The 23908-nt window shown below is 33.0% G+C and overlaps 1 protein-coding gene and 1 long non-coding RNA gene across 3 annotated transcripts; one reads left to right on the top strand and one right to left on the bottom strand.

Annotated features, from left to right (window-relative positions):
• Nucleotides 1–475: 475 nt before the first annotated feature.
• LOC139497292 (uncharacterized) lies at nucleotides 476–7322 on the bottom strand. The gene is made up of 3 exons (XR_011657741.1): nucleotides 7148–7322; nucleotides 3864–3963; nucleotides 476–656 (listed from the first exon to the last, which is right to left on the bottom strand). It is a non-coding gene; the product is annotated as an uncharacterized lncRNA (long non-coding RNA).
• Nucleotides 7323–9774: 2452 nt separating this feature from the next.
• On the top strand, nucleotides 9775–22309 carry LOC139497288 (fatty acid hydroxylase domain-containing protein 2-like). 2 transcript variants are annotated; one of them, XM_071285477.1, is made up of 6 exons: nucleotides 9775–9931; nucleotides 13070–13173; nucleotides 14127–14248; nucleotides 16610–16815; nucleotides 18207–18479; nucleotides 20068–22309. In XM_071285477.1, the coding sequence occupies exons 1-6, from the start codon at nucleotides 9882–9884 to the stop codon at nucleotides 20204–20206; spliced, it is 894 nt and encodes a 297-aa protein (XP_071141578.1). In that variant the 5' UTR covers nucleotides 9775–9881; the 3' UTR covers nucleotides 20207–22309. The 2 variants fall into 2 exon arrangements, with proteins under 2 accessions (XP_071141578.1, XP_071141579.1); XM_071285478.1 differs by having other exon boundaries at nucleotides 9793–9931; nucleotides 14187–14248; nucleotides 20068–21071.
• Nucleotides 22310–23908: the final 1599 nt, after the last annotated feature.

Consider the following 23908-nt stretch of genomic DNA (forward strand, 5'->3'; position numbering starts at 1 on the left):
TCCTTAAAGGTGGAAATGTTATGCATGATAAAGATGCATAAGGTTGTGATCATGCTGGTTCCTTTTACAGCACACTTTATTAGTAGGCCCTACTGTTATGGATTTTGCTCCTCGTTGAATGTCGTACGGTTACCTATAGCTGCTGATATTTATACGTTATTTGATTTCTGGTGGATAGTTATCTCGTTGGCAATCATTCCACATCGCATTTCTATTTTGAACGTACGTTAATTACAATCTTTTCATACGTAAAACTCGGTAACAACCGTATATTATAAGTTCTGTACGTTCATATCCGAAGATATGGGCATTTTCTGCTTCTGCTGTTCGGTGGCCGCCATCATTTCTGATTATTCTGTCACTTTTGGTCAAAACTACAAATTGCGTATACACTAATTTACAACGAATTTAAAACATATTTTAACACCCTGAAGTACTCCAGTACACCGTCAGGCGAAACCCTTTGAAAAAACTACAAGTTTTATTAATTTATTTTAATCACATTCAAATTATGCTTAATTTGAGAACACTTGTTCTATATATATGTTATTGGTAAGTAATACTGAAGCTTTGTCACACTGTTCATTTATTTTTTTTGGAAGTTGTATCATCTATTTTTCTCCGGGAATCACATGATTTTGCAATGGCACACAGATCTGTGAAAAGAAACAAAAATACAATTAACAGACACAAAACTGAGTAAATGTTGAATTACAGAATATCATACAGTTTCTTAATAAAGGAAAATGTACACATCTACACAGTGGTGGACTCAGAGAGGGAAAATGTACATATCTACACAGTGGTGGACTTAGAGAGGGAAAATGTACATATCTATATAGTGGTGGACTTAGAGAGGGAAAATGTACATATCTACACAGTGGTGGACTCAGAGAGGGAAAATGTACATATTTATATAGTGGTGGACTTAGAGAGGGAAAATGTACATATCTATATAGTGGTGGACTCCGAGAGGGAAAATGTACATATCTACATAGTGGTGGACTCAGAGAGGGAAAATGTACATATCTACATAGTGGTGGACTTAGAGAGGGAATAATGGAACTTTACTCTCCCTCCTCCAAATCCTTTTGGATGGACAAATATATCAAAATTAATTATTATTTGATATGTTGTCTCATGCATTTCATTGTCAAACGGTTCCTTATTCTTTGCATTAATTTGTTCTTTATTGAGAAACATATACTATAACTGCCAATATCAATAAAATTGACATACATGGTCATTTTTGGGGCGCTTTATAGCTTGCTATTCGATGTGAGCTAAGGGTCCGTGTTGAATAACCGTACTTTTCCCAATAATGGTTTACTTTTACTAATTGTGACTTGGATGGAGTGCTGTCTCAATGGTACTCATACCACATAGGGAGCCGTGGTGTAGTGGTAAGTGCATCGGACTACTAACACAAAGGTTTCTGTTTCTATTTCCGTTCAGGGATAACAATTTCAGGGACTCCCTTGACACCATTTGCGAGTATAGTCTTGCGGAAACGATGATAGTCCGTCGGAAGGGGACGATAAATGACTGACCCGTGTGAAGAGAGAGACATATCTCTTGCACGTTAAATACACTCTTGTAGATTTCGAAAAAGAGCAGGCTAATGCCGCTAAAAGGCAGCACTCGCACCCGCAAAGTGGAAAGGGATTAATATAAGTTGCAAAACTTGTTTCCCAATCCTTTATAAATAAATATGTATAAACTAAACTAACAAAACCACATCTTCGTATATCTATATGGATATATCACGAGAAACATTCTTTGAGACAAGCACTCATCCTGAGAGCCCATATACAAATCAAAAACTTACTAGTGTGCTAGGTATTCTGGTTAAGTTTTAAAAGATACCAGAGGGACATTCAAACTCATAGATTAGTAATAAACTGACAACGTCATGGTTACAAAAGAAAAAGACAAACATACAAATAAAAGTACACAAAACACAACTATAAAAATGAAGACAAAGCGACACGAAACCCACACAAAATTGATTTTCGGAAGGGTAAGCAGATCCTGCTCCACATGTGGTACCCGTTGTGTTGCTCATGTTATTACAAACCAGGTTAAAATTATTAACTTACTCAAACCATAGCATAGTTGTTTAAAACTATTAAAATCAAATCAATCATGTTATTTATCTTTGCTTCTATAAACGTCTATATTTTTAAAAACTAAAAACTAAATTCTTAAATGGAATCTGATTGCCACAAAATCAAAATCTTGTGCTCACCTTATTTAAAATAAGGAGAAAAAGGATTGTTGATTTCTAATGTTTATATTATTCAGGAAGACATGAGTAAAAGGGGACACTGAGTATACATCACTATAAAAGCAACCTGACGACAAATGCAGCTAGAACTCACCAAGAAGGCAATACCGTCTTCAAAAAATAATGTGTAGATGCATACATGTTCATAGTCATTTCATGCAATTAAACACAAGTTATTTTTTTTTACTCATATCCAAATAAAGTCCCTAATATCACAAAACTTCCAGATTAATTTCAACAGATGGAAAAATAATACGTTCTTGAAATTGATAATTGAAGCATTAAACTTAACTACTGAATTTTAAATGGTTTTTGCCTAGAAAGGATATTAACCAATACCGACATTGGTGATATCTCTTGTTCAGTACTGAAATTGGTGATCTCTCCTGTACAGTACTGACATTGGTGATCTCTCCTGTACATTACGACATTGGTGATATGTCCTTACAGTACCGACATTGGTGACATCTCCTGTACATTACGACATTGGTAATATGTCCTTACAGTACCGACATTGGTGACATCTCCTGTACATTACGACATTGGTAATATGTCCTTACAGTACCGACATTGGTGACATCTCCTGTACATTACGACATTGGTAATATGTCCTTACAGTACCGACATTGGTGACATCTCCTGTACATTACGACATTGGTAATATGTCCTTACAGTACCGACATTGGTGACATCTCCTGTACATTACGACATTGGTAATATGTCCTTACAGTACCGACATTGGTGACATCTCCTGTACATTACGACATTGGTAATATGTCCTTACAGTACCGACATTGGTGACATCTCCTGTACATTACGACATTGGTAATATGTCCTTACAGTACCGACATTGGTGACATCTCTTGTACAGTACTGACATTGGTGATATCTCCTGTACAGTACTGACATTGGTGATATGTCCTTACAGTACCGACATTGATTTTCTCTCCTGTACAGTTCTGACATTGGTGATATGTCCTTTCAGTACCGATATTGGTGATCTCTCCTGTACATTACGACATTGGTGATATGTCCTTACAGTACCGACATTGGTGACATCTCTTGCATATACAGTACTGACAATGGTGATATCTCCTGTACAGTACCGACATTGGTGATATCTCTTGTCCAGTACCGACATTGGTTATCTCTCCTGTACAATACCGCGATTAGTGATATCTCTTGTACAGTACAGCCATTGGTGATATTACCGGTACAATACCGCAATTACAGTTTCGCCATTGGTGATATCACCTGTACAGTACCGACATTGATGATCTCTCCTATACAATACCGCCATTGGTGACATCTCCTGTACAGTACCGCCATTGGTGATATCTCCTGTACAGTACTGACATTTGTGATATCTCCTGTACATTGGTAATATCCCCGGTACAATACCGCAATTGGTGATCTCTCCTGTACAGTACCACCATTGATGAGATCTCTTGTACAGTACCGACATTGGTGATATCTCTTGTACGGTACCGGCATTGGTGATATCTCCTGTACAGTACCGGCATTGGTGATATCTCCTGATACTGTATATGATATAAATAATACCATTAATACTTACAGTTTCGTCCATTGATACCATGCTTTCTCTCAAAATCAAAACTTCTACCATACATCATAAACATTTTCTCAAGAGTTTTAGTTTGTCTCGGTGTTAATACCTGTAAATAATTACATTAGATATATCTTTCATTATAGTACGCTATTTTGATTGGCATACAGGAATCTAGCATCATTCTAAATTTAACATCCATATCTAAAGAAGAAATTGGATGATTCTATACATTACAATGAATAAATTATTGTAACAAAGACAATAAACCATAAGGTGAAATTTTTGCTTCATCAAAAAATGGGGAAAAAATTTTCTGCAACTTTGAAATTACAATTTTGGAGGTTTTGTTATTAAGATTGCAGTTCTATTTTTTTACTCAGTCTATGTATCGTAATTATTGAGGTTTAACACTGAAGATTTGTATTATCATCTATATCGTTATTATATTATCTGACGACCTAACCAAAGGCCTGTGGTAAAAAGATTATAACACGTCACACAGAACGATTTAAATTGTTAAATTACACAACTATCTTATCATTTATAATGATTTAAACTTTATCCAACCTCGCACAATATGTTTAAACTACTGAATATCAGTCCCAATCTAATTATAAAAAAAGAAGATGTGGTATATTAGCCAATGAGACAACTCTCCGCAAGGGACCAAAATAACACAGAAATAACTATAGGTCACCGCACGGCCGTTAGTTATAAGATATCTGAACTATTCATATTGAATAAATGATTGACTGTTGGTTGTTTCACGTCCATTGGCAAATATTTCAGTCATATAATGGAGAACAAATACACAAAACATACAGTAGATAGGCCATTAACAGAGTCTTCATGGATGAAGGTCATGATAATTAAGAGTAACACTGGAAAAGGAGAGTATCTTGGATCAGAACTGATATTTTTCATTGCAACAGGCCACGTACGGACTCCTAATAAAGTTGCTGACTGTTTTCTGAACATGCAAAGAGCGTGTCACTCTTTTCACAGGTCACTATTCTGACCGGACGTGGCTGCGTACTTGTACATCCCAAACAGCGAAGACGGAACCCCTTCTTTGACAACGGCTTTATAATTGGTCGAAAGAAGACACAATATTCGTATTGAACGTGGCTTTGTAGTTATACACTATACTGTGGATTCCTTAATATTCGTTGGATACCAATTTTAGTGGATTTTGAGGGAACAGGGGAACCACGAATTTAAATGTTCAACGAATTATAAATTTTCTTAAGGAATGTATGCAGACTTTGGCCAAACCACGAAGTCTAATATCCACGAAAATGCAATTTTTTTCTCAATCCACGAAAATTGGTATCCACGAAAATAAATGAATCCACAGTATATCATTATACTTGACACATTACGTTGATAGTAACAATCTAGTTGATGTGTCCCCATTTAATAGCTAATATTTACGCGTTTTATATATATAAAAAAATCCATTTCAACTGCCCATTTGAGACTGAAATAAACCTTTAGAATCATACAAACACATACGAACATTGTTTATCATAACGGTAAACATTACGGAATATTTTGTATTTGTTTAGTATCCAATATCTAAGTAATTGGAGTCGTTCACACATTACTGTGAATTGAAACTGACATGATTATTTCATTGGTTAATGTTTTGTACGAAAACGTTTAATCATGGATTGATCTTATGAATGCAAATGCTCTCATGATTTCATTGTTATAGAGAACATATCCCCCAAAACAAAATGGATATGTTGTAGATGGATCAAAAAAAGTTTATGCCTCAATGAACTTGATAAGAAATGTCGAAAGCTTTACCTTTTTCTTAGTATGGGATGAATGTATTCTTTTCGTATAACAAATTAGTTTCATCTAACCTAAAATGAGCATAGATAATTTCATCTTTGGCTGAAGTGGGCATTAATAATTTATTTTTTCTCTAAAATGGGTTAAAAATCTTGCGCTAAAATGGGTTATACTTTGGCGCTATAACGTTCGACTTGTTCCGCTAAAATGTTTACTGCCGGATCATCTAATAGTTCAATAAAGGCAGAGGCGGATTAAGGTCCCCCTTATGAGAAAGAAAATGGTTAATTTTATAGGGAATCACTGAAGCGTGACGGGAGCGGGCCCCCTCTTAGGCAGCCAGTGGTCCCCCCCCCCCCCCCCCCAATTTCTAGATCCGCCACTGAAAGGGTATATTAAAGAGTTCCAAATGGTGAAGTTGAAATCATCCCATCGTAAATTTTACGGACGCCGTCACGACTTGGTTGACCGTAATGGGATACGCGTTTCACAGATGATATCGGATACGTTCCTTATGTCGTAACTACGATCCTCTTCCCTTTTCACGAATGTGACCTACCGAATAAGACTATTTTCCGGATTTGTAATGTCATACGCTAACCGACGAGTGCCGCATGGGGAGTAGGATTTGCTTACCCTTCCGGAGCACCTGAGATCACCCCCATTTTTTGGTGGGGTTCGTGCTGCTTATTCTGTATGTTTTCTATGTTGTGTCGTCTGTACTATTATTTGTGTGTCTTTTTATTTTTAGCCATGGCGTTGTCAGTTTATTTTCAATCTATGAGCTTGACATCTTTCGTCCCTCTTTTAAAGAATAAAAAGCTATGGATTTTTTTGGAAAAAAAGTTTGTTTAGAAAAAAAATCCATAGCCCCCACCCCTGAAATTCAAATGGTTGCTGCCTTAATAGCTATCAAATGTACCAAGATTATAATTTAGGACGACAGACGCGCGTTTTGTCTACACAAGACTCATCAGTGACGCTCATATCAAAATATTTATAAAGCCAAACAAGTACAAAGTTAAAATACACATTTTCTTCTTATAAATATACAAATATTAAATATTTGATATAATAAACTGGTATCACTAAATCTATTTAAACTCGATGATTTATTAGATTTGTAATTATATATTAAGTGATACCCATACCGAATAACTTTATTTGTTTTTCTTCTTATGATTGAATGTTATATGCTACATCTTTATTATTATAGTAAATCAAAAATACAGCTTTTGACAAACAAAATAAAGATAACATAAAACATTAACATGATAAAGTACACCTCATTTAACAAACCAAACTGTAAGGTTAGAAACTGAAAGAACCATAGCAAAACAAAACGTGAAAATAGAAATGAAAAAATTTAACTGTTAGTAACAAAAGAAGTAAAACTAATTATAACTTTCAGATGCCTACACTATATAGATGCAAAAATCATTGCGTTTGTAAAGATACTATTGAAGGTATAAGATTTTTCCTAATCTTACCGTTTTTTGTGTTCCTCCAAATTTCCTCGGAGCTGCGTCCACAACAGAAGAGAGCATAGACAAAACAAACACGACACAGGCAAGTTTCAATAAAACACCCATCATTTACAAAAGTATATCTTCTTCTCTGTCCAAATATATATTTTCTTCTTTTGTTAGTCGCGTTAACTACTTTTATTTGAAGAATCATTCATGCATGTGTCATTAAGTCTGACCAAAACAGCCCACATGTGGCTCTATTTTTAAAAAGTATTTATGTATTAAACTTTGTAATCCGTTCACTATGTGAAGTGTATCATTATTAAATTTCTATCCACTCTTTTTCTTTATAAAAACAAACTGCCTGTTTGCCGTTATGAATATTAGTGTGTTTTTAAAGGGGCACTAGCTACGAGAAAAATAGTTGATTTTGTTTGGTTCAATTATTAATAAAAGCAGCCAATTTGGTTCAATTTGGTTAAAAGAAGCAAAGAAACATCACCATTCGAACTCATTGAAGCCTTATTCATGGGAACTCATTAATTTAACCCGTCAGCTAAAAATTGGTTAAACCCGCCACATTATTTATGTATGTGCCTGTCCCAAGTCAGGAACCTGTAATTCAGTGGTTGTCGTTTGTTTATGTGTTTCATATTTGTTTTTCGTTATTCTTTTTACATAAATAAGGCCGTTAGTTTTCTCGTTTGAATTGTTTTACATTGTCTTATCGGGGCCTTTTATAGCGGACTATGCGGTATGGGCTTTGCTCAATGTTGAAGGCCATACGGTGACCTATAGTTGTTAATGTCTGTGTCATTTTGGTCTTTTGTGGATAGTTGTCTCATTGGCAATCATACCACATCTTCTTTTTTTATATTATATGAGTATAAAGAACAGAATGTCAACATGTTATATGCTATAAAGGTGAACCATTTCGTTGACTGATTCGATCCACAAAAATATTCTTAAACAGGTAACAACATGAACAACGATAAAAATCTGATTTTTTTGTACATATAACATAAAACCAAACAGATCTAGAAAAATCCAATTGCACGACGTCGTTATCTATTTATATTTTTTGTTTATGTTTATGTCTGATTATGTGACCATCGACAGTCTTCGGAGGTCATCTCGATAGGTAATTAGATGGCGTATAGACTAAAATACACACGAAATTCTGATATACATTTTTGCGAAGATGCATTGTGAACTGTTTATTTTAGACTTAAAGTAACTGGGATGTACGTTTTAGTATGTTTTAAACCAAATATGAGAATTGGAGTCAAATCGGCGATCATGAACTTGATATCTAAATCCCTTTTAGAAGTTGATATTGCAAATAATTGAAACTAATCATGCACATCGAACAGATACTGTTATATATATAATTTTTTAGACAGATTGATCCCGGCTTGATACCCTTTCAAACTTTAAATGTAGAGATAAACAAACCCATGTACGTTTAGAAAGTTAAGAAAAAAGCATCACATGAATGAATTTGCTTTTAACGAACTATATTCTTAAAAAAAAAGAAAAAAAAAAGAAAAAAGAGATTGAAGGGACACATAAAACTTAAAAGTCAAACAGAAATTGAAAGCTAATTAAGCTCTTATATTGTAGAGTATTTTAAAAACACCCACTCAAATTATGCATATTCATGACTGAACAATAAGAATGTAAATGTTGCTAAAACGGAAAAAAAACCCTAAAAAACAACAGGAAAAATTAAGAAAGGGGACACACATTATCTATGACTAGCATTACCAACAAGGAAACTATAACATTAATACCACAGTAATAGGTGGCCTGGAATTTAACAACCATATTAGCATGATTAGTACATCATCATTTTAATAAGACAAAATTCGTCCATTGGAATTAATTTTTGAGGAAGCACTTATAAATGTGAAATTAAAAAGAAGCACTGTGCATCTTTTTTTTTCGAAATGATGATATGTTGAGTTGATTTACCGTTATGGAATATCCGTTTCACAGATGATATGGATATGTTCCTTATGTCGTAGCTACAATCCCATTCCCTTTACACGAATGTGATCTACCGAATTAGACTATTTACCGGGTTTGTAATAACATGAGCAACATGACGGATGCCTAATGTGGAGCAGGCTCTACTTACCCTTCCGGAGAACATGAGATCACCCCCTTGCTTTGAGGTGGGGTTCGTTTTGCTTAGTCGTTAGTTTTATATGTTGTGTGTTGTGTACTATTATGGTTCTGTTTGTCTTTTTCTTTTTTAACCATGTCGTTGTCAGTTTATTTTCGATCTATGAGTTTAACTGTCCCTCTGGTATCTTTAGCCCATCTTTTAGTTTACTGAAGAAGAACGATATTGATGTTTGGTAGTCAGAATGACTGATTGCTTTAATTGTCCGAGTTTCCCATTCGAAATTTAATAAATTAAAAAAACACCATACATTATGCACATAAATTACATAACGATAACAGTATTTGAATTTAACTTAATTAAGTAAGCATTTAATGTCCTAACAATTGGAATAATGATTGCAAAAATAATTAAAGGGTTATGATGAAAAGAGGTATATGATGCGCGCCCAATTGAATAATTGTTAATCTGTTAACCAAACTATTAATACACTATAGATATTAGGATTATTTAACAGTCTACTAGGTGTGTAATTTGACAATTGTGCACTAGCTATATAGTTTATATTACTGTTTGTGTTATTACGTGTATTTTCAAAATAGTTTTATTTGTTATAACAAAAGAAAAATGGGAGCTTGGAGTTGTTTACTTTTCAGCGGTATGGAAGGAAGCAAAGGGTAATTATACATATCATTAAATATCGTCACATTATCTTTATGACTTTCTATTTTTTCGTGCTGAATTACTTTCACTTTTGATTTGCGTATTATTAGTTTTTCGTTTCGATATTCTAGTATAACGGGTCTTTCTAATCTGTTTATGTTTTGGACCCATACATTATTTTCGAATCTATGTGTCCGGTATCTAATCCATCTTGCCCGGTAATATACGGAACTAGCTATTGCATGTATGTCACCATAAGCTCACTGTATGAACAACAAAGTCTGTATAATGTTCGCATGTTTAATCGTATAAAAGTACACAATTATAGATTCCAATACAAAACGTTACTTAATTGCAGCTCTATAAAACAACATGTTACTTCAAACAACTGACCAATACATAAAGTTTCTCACAAGATCGAGCTATAGACATCTGTTCTTAATTTAGATTAAACATTGCTAAAAACAGTAAAATCACAAAAATACTGAACTTGGAGGAAAATCAATTCGGAAAGTCCATAATCACATGGCAAAATCAAATAACAAAACGCATCAAAAACGAATGGACAAGAACTGTCATATTCCTGACTTGGTACAGGTATTTTCAAATGTAGAAAATGGTGGATTAAACCTGGTTTTATAGCGCTAACCCTCTCACTTTGATGACAGTCTCATCAAATTTCGTTATATTTACATTGATGCGTTAATTAAACAGACACAATGAATAAAATAATCAAAATATGGGTACATAAGTCATCATTGTATAACAATTTTAAAAGGAACAATTTAACAGAACACAAAAACATCTATCTACAAACACATTCATTGATTTGTGTGTCTTACGTCAGAAAATTTTATACGTCACATAGATTTGTCGTTCAATTAAATGGTCCTAGATTATTTTGATAAACTTGTAAATTTTATTGCAATTCTACTGTGCAACTCATGTGCCGTATAAAGTGTCACATGAATCAAGATGAAAGATCATTAAACTAATTAAGAACTGACCAACTTTTTGATGTAATTAACCTCGTCACACTAGTATATGATCCATATTTGATCTGATCATTAACAATATGTGTATTATTAGGTTTATCAACTTTCTCATGGAAGGACCTTTTTGTGATGAGTTCATTTGTATTGTTCTAATTATTAATAGGTCGTTCAATTTTGTTCTTTTAGCTACAGCAAATTAAAAATCTTACGTTATTTTTTGTTTTGTTTAGCAAGATGTCGGTTAGATATTTTGTTTGTGATAAAGAAAACATTAATAGTTATCAAAGGTACCAGGATTATAATTTCATACGCAAAACGCGCGTTTCGTCTACACAAGACTCATCAGTGACGCTCAGATAAAAAAAGTTATAAAGCCAAACAAGAACAAAGTTGAAGAGCATTGAGGACCCAAAATACCAAAAAGTTGTACCAAATACGGCTAAGGTAATCTATTCCTGGGATAAGAAAATCCATAGTTTTTTTCGAAAATTCAAAGTTTTGTAACAGGAAATTTATAAAAATGACCATATAATAGTTATTCATGTCAACACCGAAGTGCTGACGTTTTCTAACCTGACACCGCATTACCATGATTACCGAATATATTTGCTTATAGAGTAATCTCTCTGAACTCTTTTTATGTTATCTCTAATGCTTTCTCAACTGTAGAAGAAACTGAAAAATTCATTTTTCCAAGTTACTGTTACATTGTCAGGATGTCAATAAACTCACCATAGAAATCAGAATTAAAGTTTGTATTTACGCCAGACTTGCGTTTCATGAGTGACGCACGAATCCAAAAACAGTCAAAAAGGTCAAATAAAGTACGGAGTTGAATAGCATTGAGGACCAAAATTCCTAAAAGTTTTGCCAAATACAGCTAAGTTTATCTATTCTTGAGGTAGAAAATTCATAGTTTTTCAAAAATTCAAAAGATCGCAGAAATCCGAGGACTCAAAATAAGAGATATTACTCTTATGTATTTGATATAACTAATATGCTCACGCTAGGTCAAAGATCAAGGTCATTTTCTGAAATTTGATTTCGGCTTGGTATCGCATCTTCTGACGAACTGTTTACGATATCAACAACATAATTTAACTCAACTGCAAGATCCACCATGTCATAACATAAACAAATATTGGTTAAATAGGTACGTTGACATTTGATTGGACTTTAACCCCTGTTCTATCTGAAATTTGGTGTAAGTTATATAAATTATCAACCATATTAAGGAAAGGCATAGGGCCTTATAATTTGTGGTCCTTAATTTATGCCCTTGAGATTCAGGTCATGGTTAAAGTTTGAAGTTTTAGATGCTGGCCTTTGCAGTCGTTTCCCAGAAAGGTGGGGTCGTGTTGTTGTTGTACCCTTATTTGTGACACTTTTTTATCATTTGATTTTGCCATTTGATTCGGGACTTTCCGTTTTGAATTTTCCTCGGAGTTCAGTATTTTTGTTATTTTACTTTTTCCTATAAGTACATGATATATCTTTAGGCGGCCGTACCATTGGGTTGACGATATATGATATTGAAAGGCAAAGCAACAGTGGTAATTTGTGCATTTTTTTCACGATAAAGTTATGTCGTTATATTTTTGAATCAGTGTGAGGTTACAATGTAAATTCATATGAAATCAGAAAGTGCAATTCTGTAGACCGAATGTACTAGTTCCGACTAATCTCCTTTACTTTGAGTATAAAACACATTCTTGATTTGGAATCAGCGTAAATTAAGCTGTTATCTGACACTATAATTGACATATTTAACTGAATGGGAATACTTTTCTTTCAAAATATGTTCCTTTTTGGTTACAATATGTTTTTGATTCTTATTATAATAATAATTATTAGTAGTATTTTTACTACAATTTTTATTATCATTATTATTATTACTTGTATTTTGACATGTGTTTGTTGTTGTTGCTACTCTGAAACTGATGATAATAATTATAATATTAATACTAAAATTTATAGTAAAATACTACTAATAATTATTATAATAATAATAAAAAAACAGATTGTCAAATAGAGAATAAAACATGGATATTTAAACAGATATATTTTTATTGCATTTATAATGAGTTACTTGTGGAGGAAAGTATGCACGTCTGTACTGTTTAAATTATTATATGTCACCTATATATATATATTTAGGTTCCTGCATCAATTGTATGCAGCATCAGGAAATTTCTGGCAGAACCTATGGGATAGTGTGTATAAATTGTTTGGAAGGAATGATTTTGCAGTTGGAGTTATAGGTAATGTCTAAGTAAATCCAAGTCAGAGTCATTCAGAAAGTGATTTCTGGGTAAAGAGTGTTAAAATTGAGAATGGAAATTGGCTTGTGTCAAAGAGACAACAACCTGACCAAAGAGCAGAAAACTGCCGAAGGCCACCACTTCTGCTCAATATATGATTTAGAAATGGAAGACAACCCACAACTTCCATGGATTGGTACCACATTTAGTTTGCTATTAAATACAGAAATGAAAGGGAGCGTGCATGCTGCTTTTATCTGACAATAAACACAAGGGATACTAACCAATAAATTATCTTTGTCTTTTTTTTACAACAAGCCGTTGATCATATATCAATCTGGTAAAACAGAACACCGATGCGAGTTGTATACTAACGCATTACCAGCAAACCTCTTACTTTAAAAACAGCTTTGTGCGCATAAAATATGCATGAGCCTCAATTCTTGTCTTCACAAAGCAAGGCATGAATCATCATTATTGAGAGTTTGATTGATAACCTATTTATATCCATCTCTATTTTTATATTTCGATACTTTTTTGTTAATTCAAGATAACAGATTTAAATCGAAATAACAAAATTTATAAATCGCGATAACGATTTATAAAGTGTGAAACTCCTAAATCACGGTTTACAAAACACGGAGGTTACGAATTCACAATCATCACGAATTTAATCGGTGATAACAAATCCTTCAATTCGTGTTATCGAACTTATATTATATTTCTATTAGTCCTAAATGGGTTTCCGAAGTTTTACATGGTAACGGGTGGTTATTTCTAAAATGACATATCTGTAAAAATACTGCGTTCTCCTTATTGCTGCAAATCTTTTTTTTTTTTTTTTTTTTTTTTGCAAATCTTTAGTCCAACAGGGAGGGGCTAGTGTACAAAAGTGACAACACAAGAGCTGGGTGACAAATGGTACTAATTATGTTTTTTTTAATTATTTACAGGATCAATTTTATTTACTAATTGTGTAATATGGGGTGCTAATGCTATATTTCTTGTACTAGACACAACTGGAAAACCAGGTTTTCTGATGAGGTATAAAGTTCAAATGGATAAAAATGTACCTGTAAGTATTTTTTTTTTTTTTTTATATATATTAGAATTGTGAACAACAAATAGGTGATTTTTTATTTATTGTTTTTTCCATAAAAATTAACAATATTAAGCAGTATAATACCCTCGTTAGTTCTATTATTTCTGCGACACCAAAGAGGAAATTTTTGAAACTCGCAAATCTACCTTCTCTTCTTTTAGTAATAACCTAAAAAAAGGACGTTGAAAAATATACTGGATAATGTACCTTCACAAACATCCCTATGGGAATGATATATACTCTAGTTGTCTAGGTGATTAACTTAACATTTTTCTACAGGTTCTTACTGCCATTCTGTCTACAGTGAAACCTATGCTATAGAAATAGTGTGATGATGTATATTCTGTCTACAGTGAAACATAGGCTATAGAAATAGTGTGATGATGTATATTCTGTCTACAGTGAAACATAGGCTATAGAAATAGTGTGATGATGTATATTCAAACACAAAGCGGTGTCATTCATATGTTGGTTTCGAAATGAAAAGATCGACTCAAATATCTTCAATCACAAATTTAGTTAAACTTTGCAGTTATGTAAAAAGTTATCAAAGGTACCACGCCAGACGCGCGTTTCATTTACATAAGACTCATCAGTGACGCTCAGATCAAAATAGTTAGAAAGCCAATAGCAAATAAAAAACATTGAGAACCCGTGATTTTTCCACTCTTTACAGTATTGATTATTCCCCATGCTCAATTGAATGACGGACGTCATCTTCTATTAAATAGAAGTTGTTCTACAAAAAAATAAAAATGAAGATATAAATACCTTGTTTTTTGGTCACATGTTTTCCTTTTGAAAAAAAGGATACTTATTCCCACAAAAAATGCACCAAAAATGAGTTACTAAATGCTGAAATTTTGATCGATAACATATTTCTGAGTTAGGGAAAATATATTTCAGCAGACAATTGGTACTCCATTATGTGCACCTAAACTGGACAATAAGGTTGTGTACTAATTTATCATGTTTATAGCAGAATTTATACACAACCTTCTCAATGTTATTTAATTCACTTATACCTATATTGATTATGTAACTCTATGGCCCACATTAACAAAAATGCTAACAACTTCTCTTTCATATTCTAATTAAAATTAAACGCAGATGTCATGATTTGTCCTCGATATAGACACGAATGGACGACTTCAAACTAGCAATTATGAAAACTAGAATTATTTCAACTTTTGAATAGTCAGCTTACCATTTTTCAGCAATTTCATAATATCTGTTTCGTCGTTAAGCATTTAAATATCTCAGTTTATACTGTAACGATAATCTCACTACTATTTATACTATACGGACTGCGTCAACAGATATTTGGTCCTTGCACAAAAACGATCCGCTACCCCACCGATGTATGCAGGAAAACGTTTAACATCGGCACTTCAAAAGATAAAACTTACCATAACAACATTGTTAATCGGCATGCTGTGTTGGTGGTTCATTTCACTAGCAAAATGTGTCCGCGGTATATAATCTTATGATACTAGTATAGTCGTCTAACCTATAGTTTTACTGAAGCTGTCGATTTCGAGATTATAACATGTGGACCAAGTGTGGTTTAAGCCATATTTTTTCTCGGAAAATGTCCGTTTCGTTGATTCATAACACGTTTGCTTATATTAATTTTAACGGACTTTCCCTTTTATATTTTACCTTAGAGTTCGGCATTTTTGTACTTCTTTGTTTCATAGCTTCTGATGCATGTATAACGGATAAAATTACCTCGTGATACACTAGGTAACGGTACTTTTGCTTATTAAATGCTGATAGTTTTTTTTTTTGTTACAATGCTTTGTGTCGTCTTATTAGTCGATTTACGAGATTGAGCATCAGTTACCTACTAGTATTATAATGCAACATCGTTTGTAACGTTCATTTTGATTGGACAACTTCACTAGTTTCATCGCATCAATTCGTATTTGATGCTATAAAAATGTACGCGCAAGCGTAAACGACGTAGGACAGATTTTAAATGTATGATTTGACGTTTTTTTCTGTCAGTGTCATTAGAATGGAGATACAAATATTGTAGTTTAAGCTCCAATGGCATCCATTAACTGATTTACTGGTCGCAAATACCAGTTTACTGGCTCCGCTAACGCTTCGCCATTTAACTTAATTTGCGACCATCAAAGCAACAATTGATGCCGGAGCTTAAAATACAATACAGGTGTCTTCTGGTTGCCATACCTTAGTTTAATTCTAGTATTTTTTACATATTTTTGTTTTTTTTTTGGCTTTGACTTTATAGTTTTAAATCCTGTCATATTATAGCTAGTCCTGTCGAATTATACAGATTTTTAAATATTCGAAAATGTTTTACAGGTTGATAGAAAGAAGTTAAAGAAGGCTGTGAAACTTGTTCTATTTAATGGATTTGTTGTTGCATTTCCAATGACATTGTTAGGAATTTACACGATGAAATTGCGTGGATGTGCTTTTAGCGGTGATCTACCTACATTTACCCGTGTGGTGGTAGATATAATAATGTTTAGTTTAGTTGAAGAATTTGGATTCTACTATTCTCACAGGTATACTTAGGCTAATATATGTACCAAGCTTAGGGGCAGTCACACTCAGAAGTCGAGAGTAATTTATAGCACTATGTTACAAAACTAAAACTAAACAAACACAATTCAATTCTCAAACAACAATATAGAAAACTAAAGACTAAGCAACACGATCATCACTAAAACTTGTTTTACGCCCTCAAGTGTTTTAAAATAGCCAACATACCCTGTTCCATCAGCATGATCAGTGAAAAATGACGCGTGACAATATGTTGACGAGTCTTATTCAGTATTATGGCTTCTAACAATTGATACATATGTAAAGCTCTATGGTATTGTCTAAGTCGTCAAATACAAAAACCACTTGTACAAAAAAGTTTTCAAAGCGTATGAATTGAACAAATGTTAAAGTCTAAAATGAAACAAAGTTTTCTATAACAAAGAATACACGAAACATTTACCGTTAGAGACAACACATACATTGCAAATAAAAGCAATCACACAGACAGTACATTAACATGATTAATGTAAGTGATGCACTATTGCAGACTATACACTGTATAAGGTTTCAGACTGATGGATCGACTTAAAATTTAAGTCGCTAATAACTCAGACTTTATTTTATATGTCATACTTGTGACGAACCATAGACATGATAGAGGGTGCATGAGTAAAATACATCGGAGATCTGGCCTTTGGCATCACCCCTATGGTTTTTACTAACTCTCGATTGATCTTGATTTATATTACTTTAATATTTCAGACTCATTTTCCAACTAAACCTATACAAAATACATATTAAATTGCTTAATTGTAGGGACTTGTGTGTTCAATTATCTTTAAAATAAACAGTTTATATTTAACCTGTCATTGGTATGATACGGGATTTGTTCTTCTCGTATACTTTATGGTAGGCATACGTTTTCTGTCAATGTAATTGAGGCCTAGAGCTGCTAGTATTCTTTTGTTTAATTTATATTAATTAGTGTCACTTCCGTCAGTTTCGTCTGTTACCTAATATAACATCATGGTGTCTTTAAAACTGTGTGTATTGTTGTGTGTTGTGTGTTTATCGTTTCTCTTCCCTTCTACACTAAAAGAATCCCCCGTTGCTTGGCAAGAGGTTAGGGGGAAGGTTGAGATCTCACAAAACATGTTTAACCCTGTTGCATTTTTGGTCAGGAACATAGTCTTCTGTGCGTTTTTTTAAATTTTGGTTCGATTGTTTGTTTCGGGTTTTAGTATATAGTTCATTTCGCTATACATAATGGTTAAACTCAGCGGAAACTCATCTTAGAGTGTGTCATTTTCTGGTTCTGTTGAGAACTCATTTACAGCCTTTGATTTGTATATGCCCTGTGTTTTTATAACATTTTCACATCTGTAAACTAATCTCTAATATTTTTTTACAGGCTGATGCACCATCCGATCGTTTATAAGTACATCCATAAGATACACCATGAATGGACAGCTCCTATAGGCATTATATGTATATATGCTCATCCTTTAGAGCACTGTCTCGTCAATATGATGCCTGTAATTTTAGGACCAATAATAATGGGGTCACACTTATCTACAACATGGATGTGGTATTTTATTACACTTGTGTCCACAACTATATCTCATTGTGGTTATCATTTCCCATTTCTGCCATCACAAGAAGCCCACGATTTTCACCATCAAATGTAAGTTTAATGTAAATATTGTACTTGCTACTTTAGAATTAACATGTATTAGGACAAGCAATATAATTGGTAACTTTAAACTTTGTTTTTTTTCAATATAGGTCAGTTACCAAATGTGTAGTAGAAAATGCTTACCGTTCAGAAACTTCAGGACTAACCCCAATTTTAGGTGGGATTGCGTTGCGCAGACTATCTATCCCATGTGTTGTCTTCCGTTCAACAGTGTTGTCGTTAGTTATTGGAATTATAGATTTTAGATGACGTCTTGGTACACGTAAATACTCTCACATTTTAATGCATAACTGTGTATAGCGTTATACTGTTTTTTTTTTATTAAACAATCATGTATTTATAAAAGCAAGTATTTCTTATACAGTCATGTAAGTTTCGATAATAATAAAAATCTAGATTTGCAATTCTAGCTATGACGAGGAAAATACAGATTAGAAATCAGAAGATGTGGATAATTGCCAAGTATTGTTTACATTTTCTGTTTAACTATTCAAGAAAGTAATGTGATAGCAAACAGTCGTTTATTTTCCAATTCCACTAACATTTTGAAATATAAATAAAGAGTAAATTGAGGAGAATGCTTGTGTTCATTAAAAGTTACATGTTTTCCTTGGTATGCACCAACATTGTTATTTAATAATTCACAAATTAAAAAATAATGTGAGTCAATGAACAAAGGAAGCTCATTAATTTTGCGCAAACATGAAAAACAAACCCGCACGTATTTATTTTATCAAACGAGAAGATTTAGTTGTGTTTATCGCTTCTCTTCTCTTCTACACTAAATGAATCATCATGTCTCTGTGTCCTATAGGCACAATGCATAGTCTCATTTTTCACCCCGCTTATGATTTTCAGTTTGGGTTATCTTGGGAGGAAAACGAAAATAAAGGCGTCCAGATTTTGTTTCCGTCATGGGACGGGTTTGAAAGTCATAGACAACACTTTTGGTTAGGACTGTTAAATTTCACATAATTTTCAGAAGTACTTGGGGACAGGAAAACTATTTTCGCGTTTTTTGTATAATATGAGAATGCACACACGTATACTATAGATGTTGTGTATTTTCTATTTGCTATCAGTTCCGGGTTTGCTATAGCTATGCACGGTGGCAACTGATATATCATATCGAGAATCTGTATATAATATATCAGTAAACGCCGTGTACAGTAGACTTGAATAATAAAGGCAACAGTAGTAGTCCGCTGTTCGAAATTCATAAATCGATTGAGAAAAAAAAATCCGGGTTACAAACTAAAACTTGAAATTGATAGTGAGTGGCAGACACAATTTATTTATAGTACACGTATGATCATATTTTACAGAAAGACAAAAAAATAATGGACTTTGAAAAAGAAGGGAGAAGGCTTAAATAATGTCCTGTCACACACTACCTATGACTTTTGATACTTTTCCTGCAATTCTCAAGTGGTGCTAAAATATTTTTAGAAAAATTCATCTTACAACAGTTATAATAATTTCAATCAAGCTCTACATGCTCGCAATTTCACATGTGTGTTCTAGTACATATAATGTATAATATACATGTTGCTATTGATATAAAAATATGTTTTAGGTTTATTAACTGTTTTGGTGTCCTCGGTATTCTTGATCGTCTTCATGGAACAGACAACATTTTCAGGGCCAGCAAAGCATACAAAAGAGACAAGATATCACTAAGTTTGACACCGATGTCTCAACAATATCCAGATTAACCATAAAGTACTAAACTGTATCATGAGACAACAACTCATTCCTAAAATCATTTAGTGGTTACAGCTATTGCGTCTCCATGGAACAGACAACAATTTCAAGGCCAGCAAAACATACAAAAGAGACAAGATATCACTAAGTTTGACACCAATGTCTCAAATATATCCAGATCAGCCATAAAATACTAAACTGTATCTGGAGACAACACCTAATTCCAAATATCATTGAGTGGTATTATACAACTAGTGCGAACTTGAATGTGTCTATGTACTCATTGTTTCGATTATTTATAATTTAACACGTTTTATAGTATCACAGATGTTGTAAGACATTACCTTGTGTTTGTATATTAGTTAATCATTTTATTTACTGTAAATCGAGAAATTTTCGCGGTAGTATTATTTTCGCGGTAGCAGTTTGGTACGCGAAAATAAAACTACCGCGAATATTTAACCGGAAAAGGTGTTTGTTCTACTTATATCGAAGTATAATCATGAAAAAAATGACTTGACCGTTTTGATAATGGTCAAATGGTGGTTATTTGATTTCCAGACAAAAAAGGTCATGATTATTTGATCATCTAGGACTGTATATATGCTTATTTGATTATCTTGTTTCATAATGCTCGAGACACAATGTAGGTTACAGTTACGTGAAATAAATCGAGGTCTGACGTGGTGATAGTTTGCAAACAATTTAATGCTAAACAAACTATGAGCTTTCGATGATATAAACATGTTGTAAATGTACGTGCAATCATAAGAAGAAATATGATTTTTAATTTGTCATGTATGTGTTTCTTCAAATGGAAGTGGTTTAAACACACGCCTGCTTGTTTAGCTCATGATTAAAAACACCAGAAAACAACATTTCGTTTTTGTAAGCAATTTTGGTGCATAAAATGAACGGGATTTTATTATCTGTTTTTTTTTTTTTTTTGTTTTTTTTTTATTTATCAATGACGGCTTTCTATATTTGTATGACGAATAACTGTGATTCAGATGGATTTTCAGACAATCTATGTTTTACCTTCTGACATCATAAACAAAGCAAATTTAAAGTAAAGTACATGATGGTTGATTTTCAAACAAATAACTTTTCAATGATATTTTTGAATCAATGTATATGTAGATTGTACCTTTATCTTTAATAAAAATTTCCTTGTATGCATCCCCTCCAGTTCAAACTTTACATCTCGTTTGATCCCATTCTCTACATCTTTTATGATAGCTCCCTAATTTTCATCTCATTTGAGTTCATTCTTTTCATCTTTCATGAGATCTTTTTGGTTTTGGTCTTCTTTGTTGTAATTTTCTGCATTTTTAATGAGAGCTGCTCCCTGGTATTAATAACCTTTGACATTATCCTTAACATCTTTTATGTTAGCTATTTGTTATTTCCCCATAGGTTATTTTCTACCTTTTTTATTAAATTTCCCTGGTTTGCATCTCCTTTGAGGTTATTCCTTTCATCTTTCATGAGAGCTTCCTGGTATTCATCTCCTTTGAAGGCAATAACTTCATCTGGTACGAGAGTTCCCTGGTATTCGTCTCTCTAGTATTCCTCTACTTTAAGGCTATTCTCTTTATCCTTCAGTAGAACCCCTTGGTTTTCATCGCCTTCGAGTTTATCCTCTACATCTTTTATAACAGCTCCCTAGTTTTTATCTCCCTAGTATTCATCTCATTTGAGTTCATTCTCTTCATGGCATGAGAGTACTAATGTCTCTGGGATTTATCTCCCTAGTATTCTTCTCCTTTAAGGTTATTTCATTCATCTTTCACAACAGCGCCCTGGTATTCTTCTCCTTTGACTTTATTCTCAACATCTATTATGATTAGTTCTGTGGAATCTAACAGTCCAGGATTATATTGAACTCACTAGTTGTGAATCATTATTTCTGTGGACTCTTACAGTCTAACTAAAATAGTTGTAAACTTTATGTTAAAGGATTTTGCTTACTTTACAATTGAAAAAAACATGAGATATATTCTCTATTGCGTCACAATTTTGTTCGTAAAGTTATAGTATGCAATCACATAAATCATTCATTTCTATGTTTTCTATTAAAACCATTAAACAATAATCTCTCTCTTAAACATGCAGGGGATTTTTTGTGTCTTTTTTATAAAGAAATACCTGTAGGGTTAGAGCATTTTCAATATTATATTAAGGGTTAGATTAGTTTTTTTTTACTATTTTGATTTAGGGTTAGGCTAAGGCTTTTTCTATGTTAAGTTTTATATTTAGGGATCTAACTAGTGTATGGTTAAGATACGAATACGGTTATGGTAAGAGTTAGTGTTATGTACGGGTAAGGATAAGGTTAAAGAAAAAATTATGTACGGATAAGGGTTATGGTAAGCGTTAGGTACGGTTATTGGTAAGGGTAAGGTTTAGGTTCATGACTAGTTCAGATATAAACCTAAATGGGTTGGGAACCCTAAAATAAAAGAAGTTCTTTTAAACTCTTTTTTTTGTCGTTTTCATATCCTCTTTCATTTGTAAGTGGCATCTTTTTTTCCATATTCCTCAACTTCTTCCAATTTTTAAGGGTAAATTAAGATATAGTTAAATTGAGATAGACATCGCAAAACTTTTAAATATTCTGCTGTTCGGATGACGGGTCCATCATTTGCCTATAAAGAAACGAAATTTTGTTTTTTAAATGTGGAAATTAACTTATCTTTGAGACTCATTGATAAATTAGGATTTTTACTTCTTTATTTCTTTTCATCTGGTTTAGAACAATATAATCCAAGAGGGCTGAGTTCTAAAATAAATTCTAATCCGCCGAAGTTTTTAGTAAGGAACCTCTTCAGTTATTATTTTTTCCTCAAAATAAATTATAGTATGTTCTGAAAACAATTTTTCGACATTGAGACGGACATTCAAAAACTTTAACACAGCTTTCTGTTATGATGACCTGTCCATCCTTCCTTGTCCGATAAAGAAACGAGATTTTGTAAAAAAAAATAAAAAAAAATGGAAACATTAAATTAAATTCGACATCATTAATAAATGAGGATTTTGTTACAACTTTTACATCGTAACTTCTTGTCCATAGCAAAATAAAAAGGCAGGAAGATCGAATCAGAGTTTTCAGAGTCTTCATAAGTTATTTTCTTTTGATTACCTCAATATAATTTAAGGTATGTTCTGAAAACGATTTCTCGACATAACCTTTTTGAACCAGTGGGGTGTTTGACTAAGCATGGATGAATTCCAATATTCTTTAAAGGAAGACTTCCTAAGTAAAACCAATGTTTAATACTATAGCTTAAATTACATAATTTCTTTTTCTGTCAGCTGTCTCCAAGACGTTTTGCCAGCATATGTTTTGGCGGTTGTAGCTCGCTTTTCTTTAAAACTGTTCAAAGGAAGGACATATCTTCAGAGTTATATGATCAGAAGACTATTATTTATTTTCTTTTCGAGCATTAGGATTTTGGTGTTGATACTTATTTTCATCAGTAGCATATTTTTTTCATCCTGTCTAGTGGCAAACATATTTATTTTCAGCTGTAACCTTGCAAGCTCAGGGTGTTCGTTTATAAATGTTCTGTTTCTCCTCAAGGAAATAAAATTTAAGTCATTTTTTTTTCTAAAACTCAAAGATGTTATAAAGAAAGAAATCGTGTATCCTAATGTTCTTCTAATTTATCTTTCTTAATTATAACTCTTCAGGCACGTTTGTATTTCGA

The sequence above is a fragment of the Mytilus edulis genome, chromosome 12 (genome assembly GCF_963676685.1).
Source record: "Mytilus edulis chromosome 12, xbMytEdul2.2, whole genome shotgun sequence".
Lineage (NCBI taxonomy): Eukaryota > Metazoa > Mollusca > Bivalvia > Mytilida > Mytilidae > Mytilus > Mytilus edulis.

What these genes read in the sequence shown, in the direction of transcription:
- LOC139497288 (XM_071285477.1), top strand. Translation starts at nt 9,882, where the DNA reads ATGGGAGCTTGGAGTTGTTTACTTTTCAGCGGTATGGAAGGAAGCAAA. An exon ending in AAATGGATAAAAATGTACCT is followed by an intron (nt 14,249 to 16,609) that starts GTAAGTATTTTT and finishes AATGTTTTACAG; the next exon opens with GTTGATAGAAAGAAGTTAAA. An exon ending in CACGATTTTCACCATCAAAT is followed by an intron (nt 18,480 to 20,067) that starts GTAAGTTTAATG and finishes AATATGTTTTAG; the next exon opens with GTTTATTAACTGTTTTGGTG.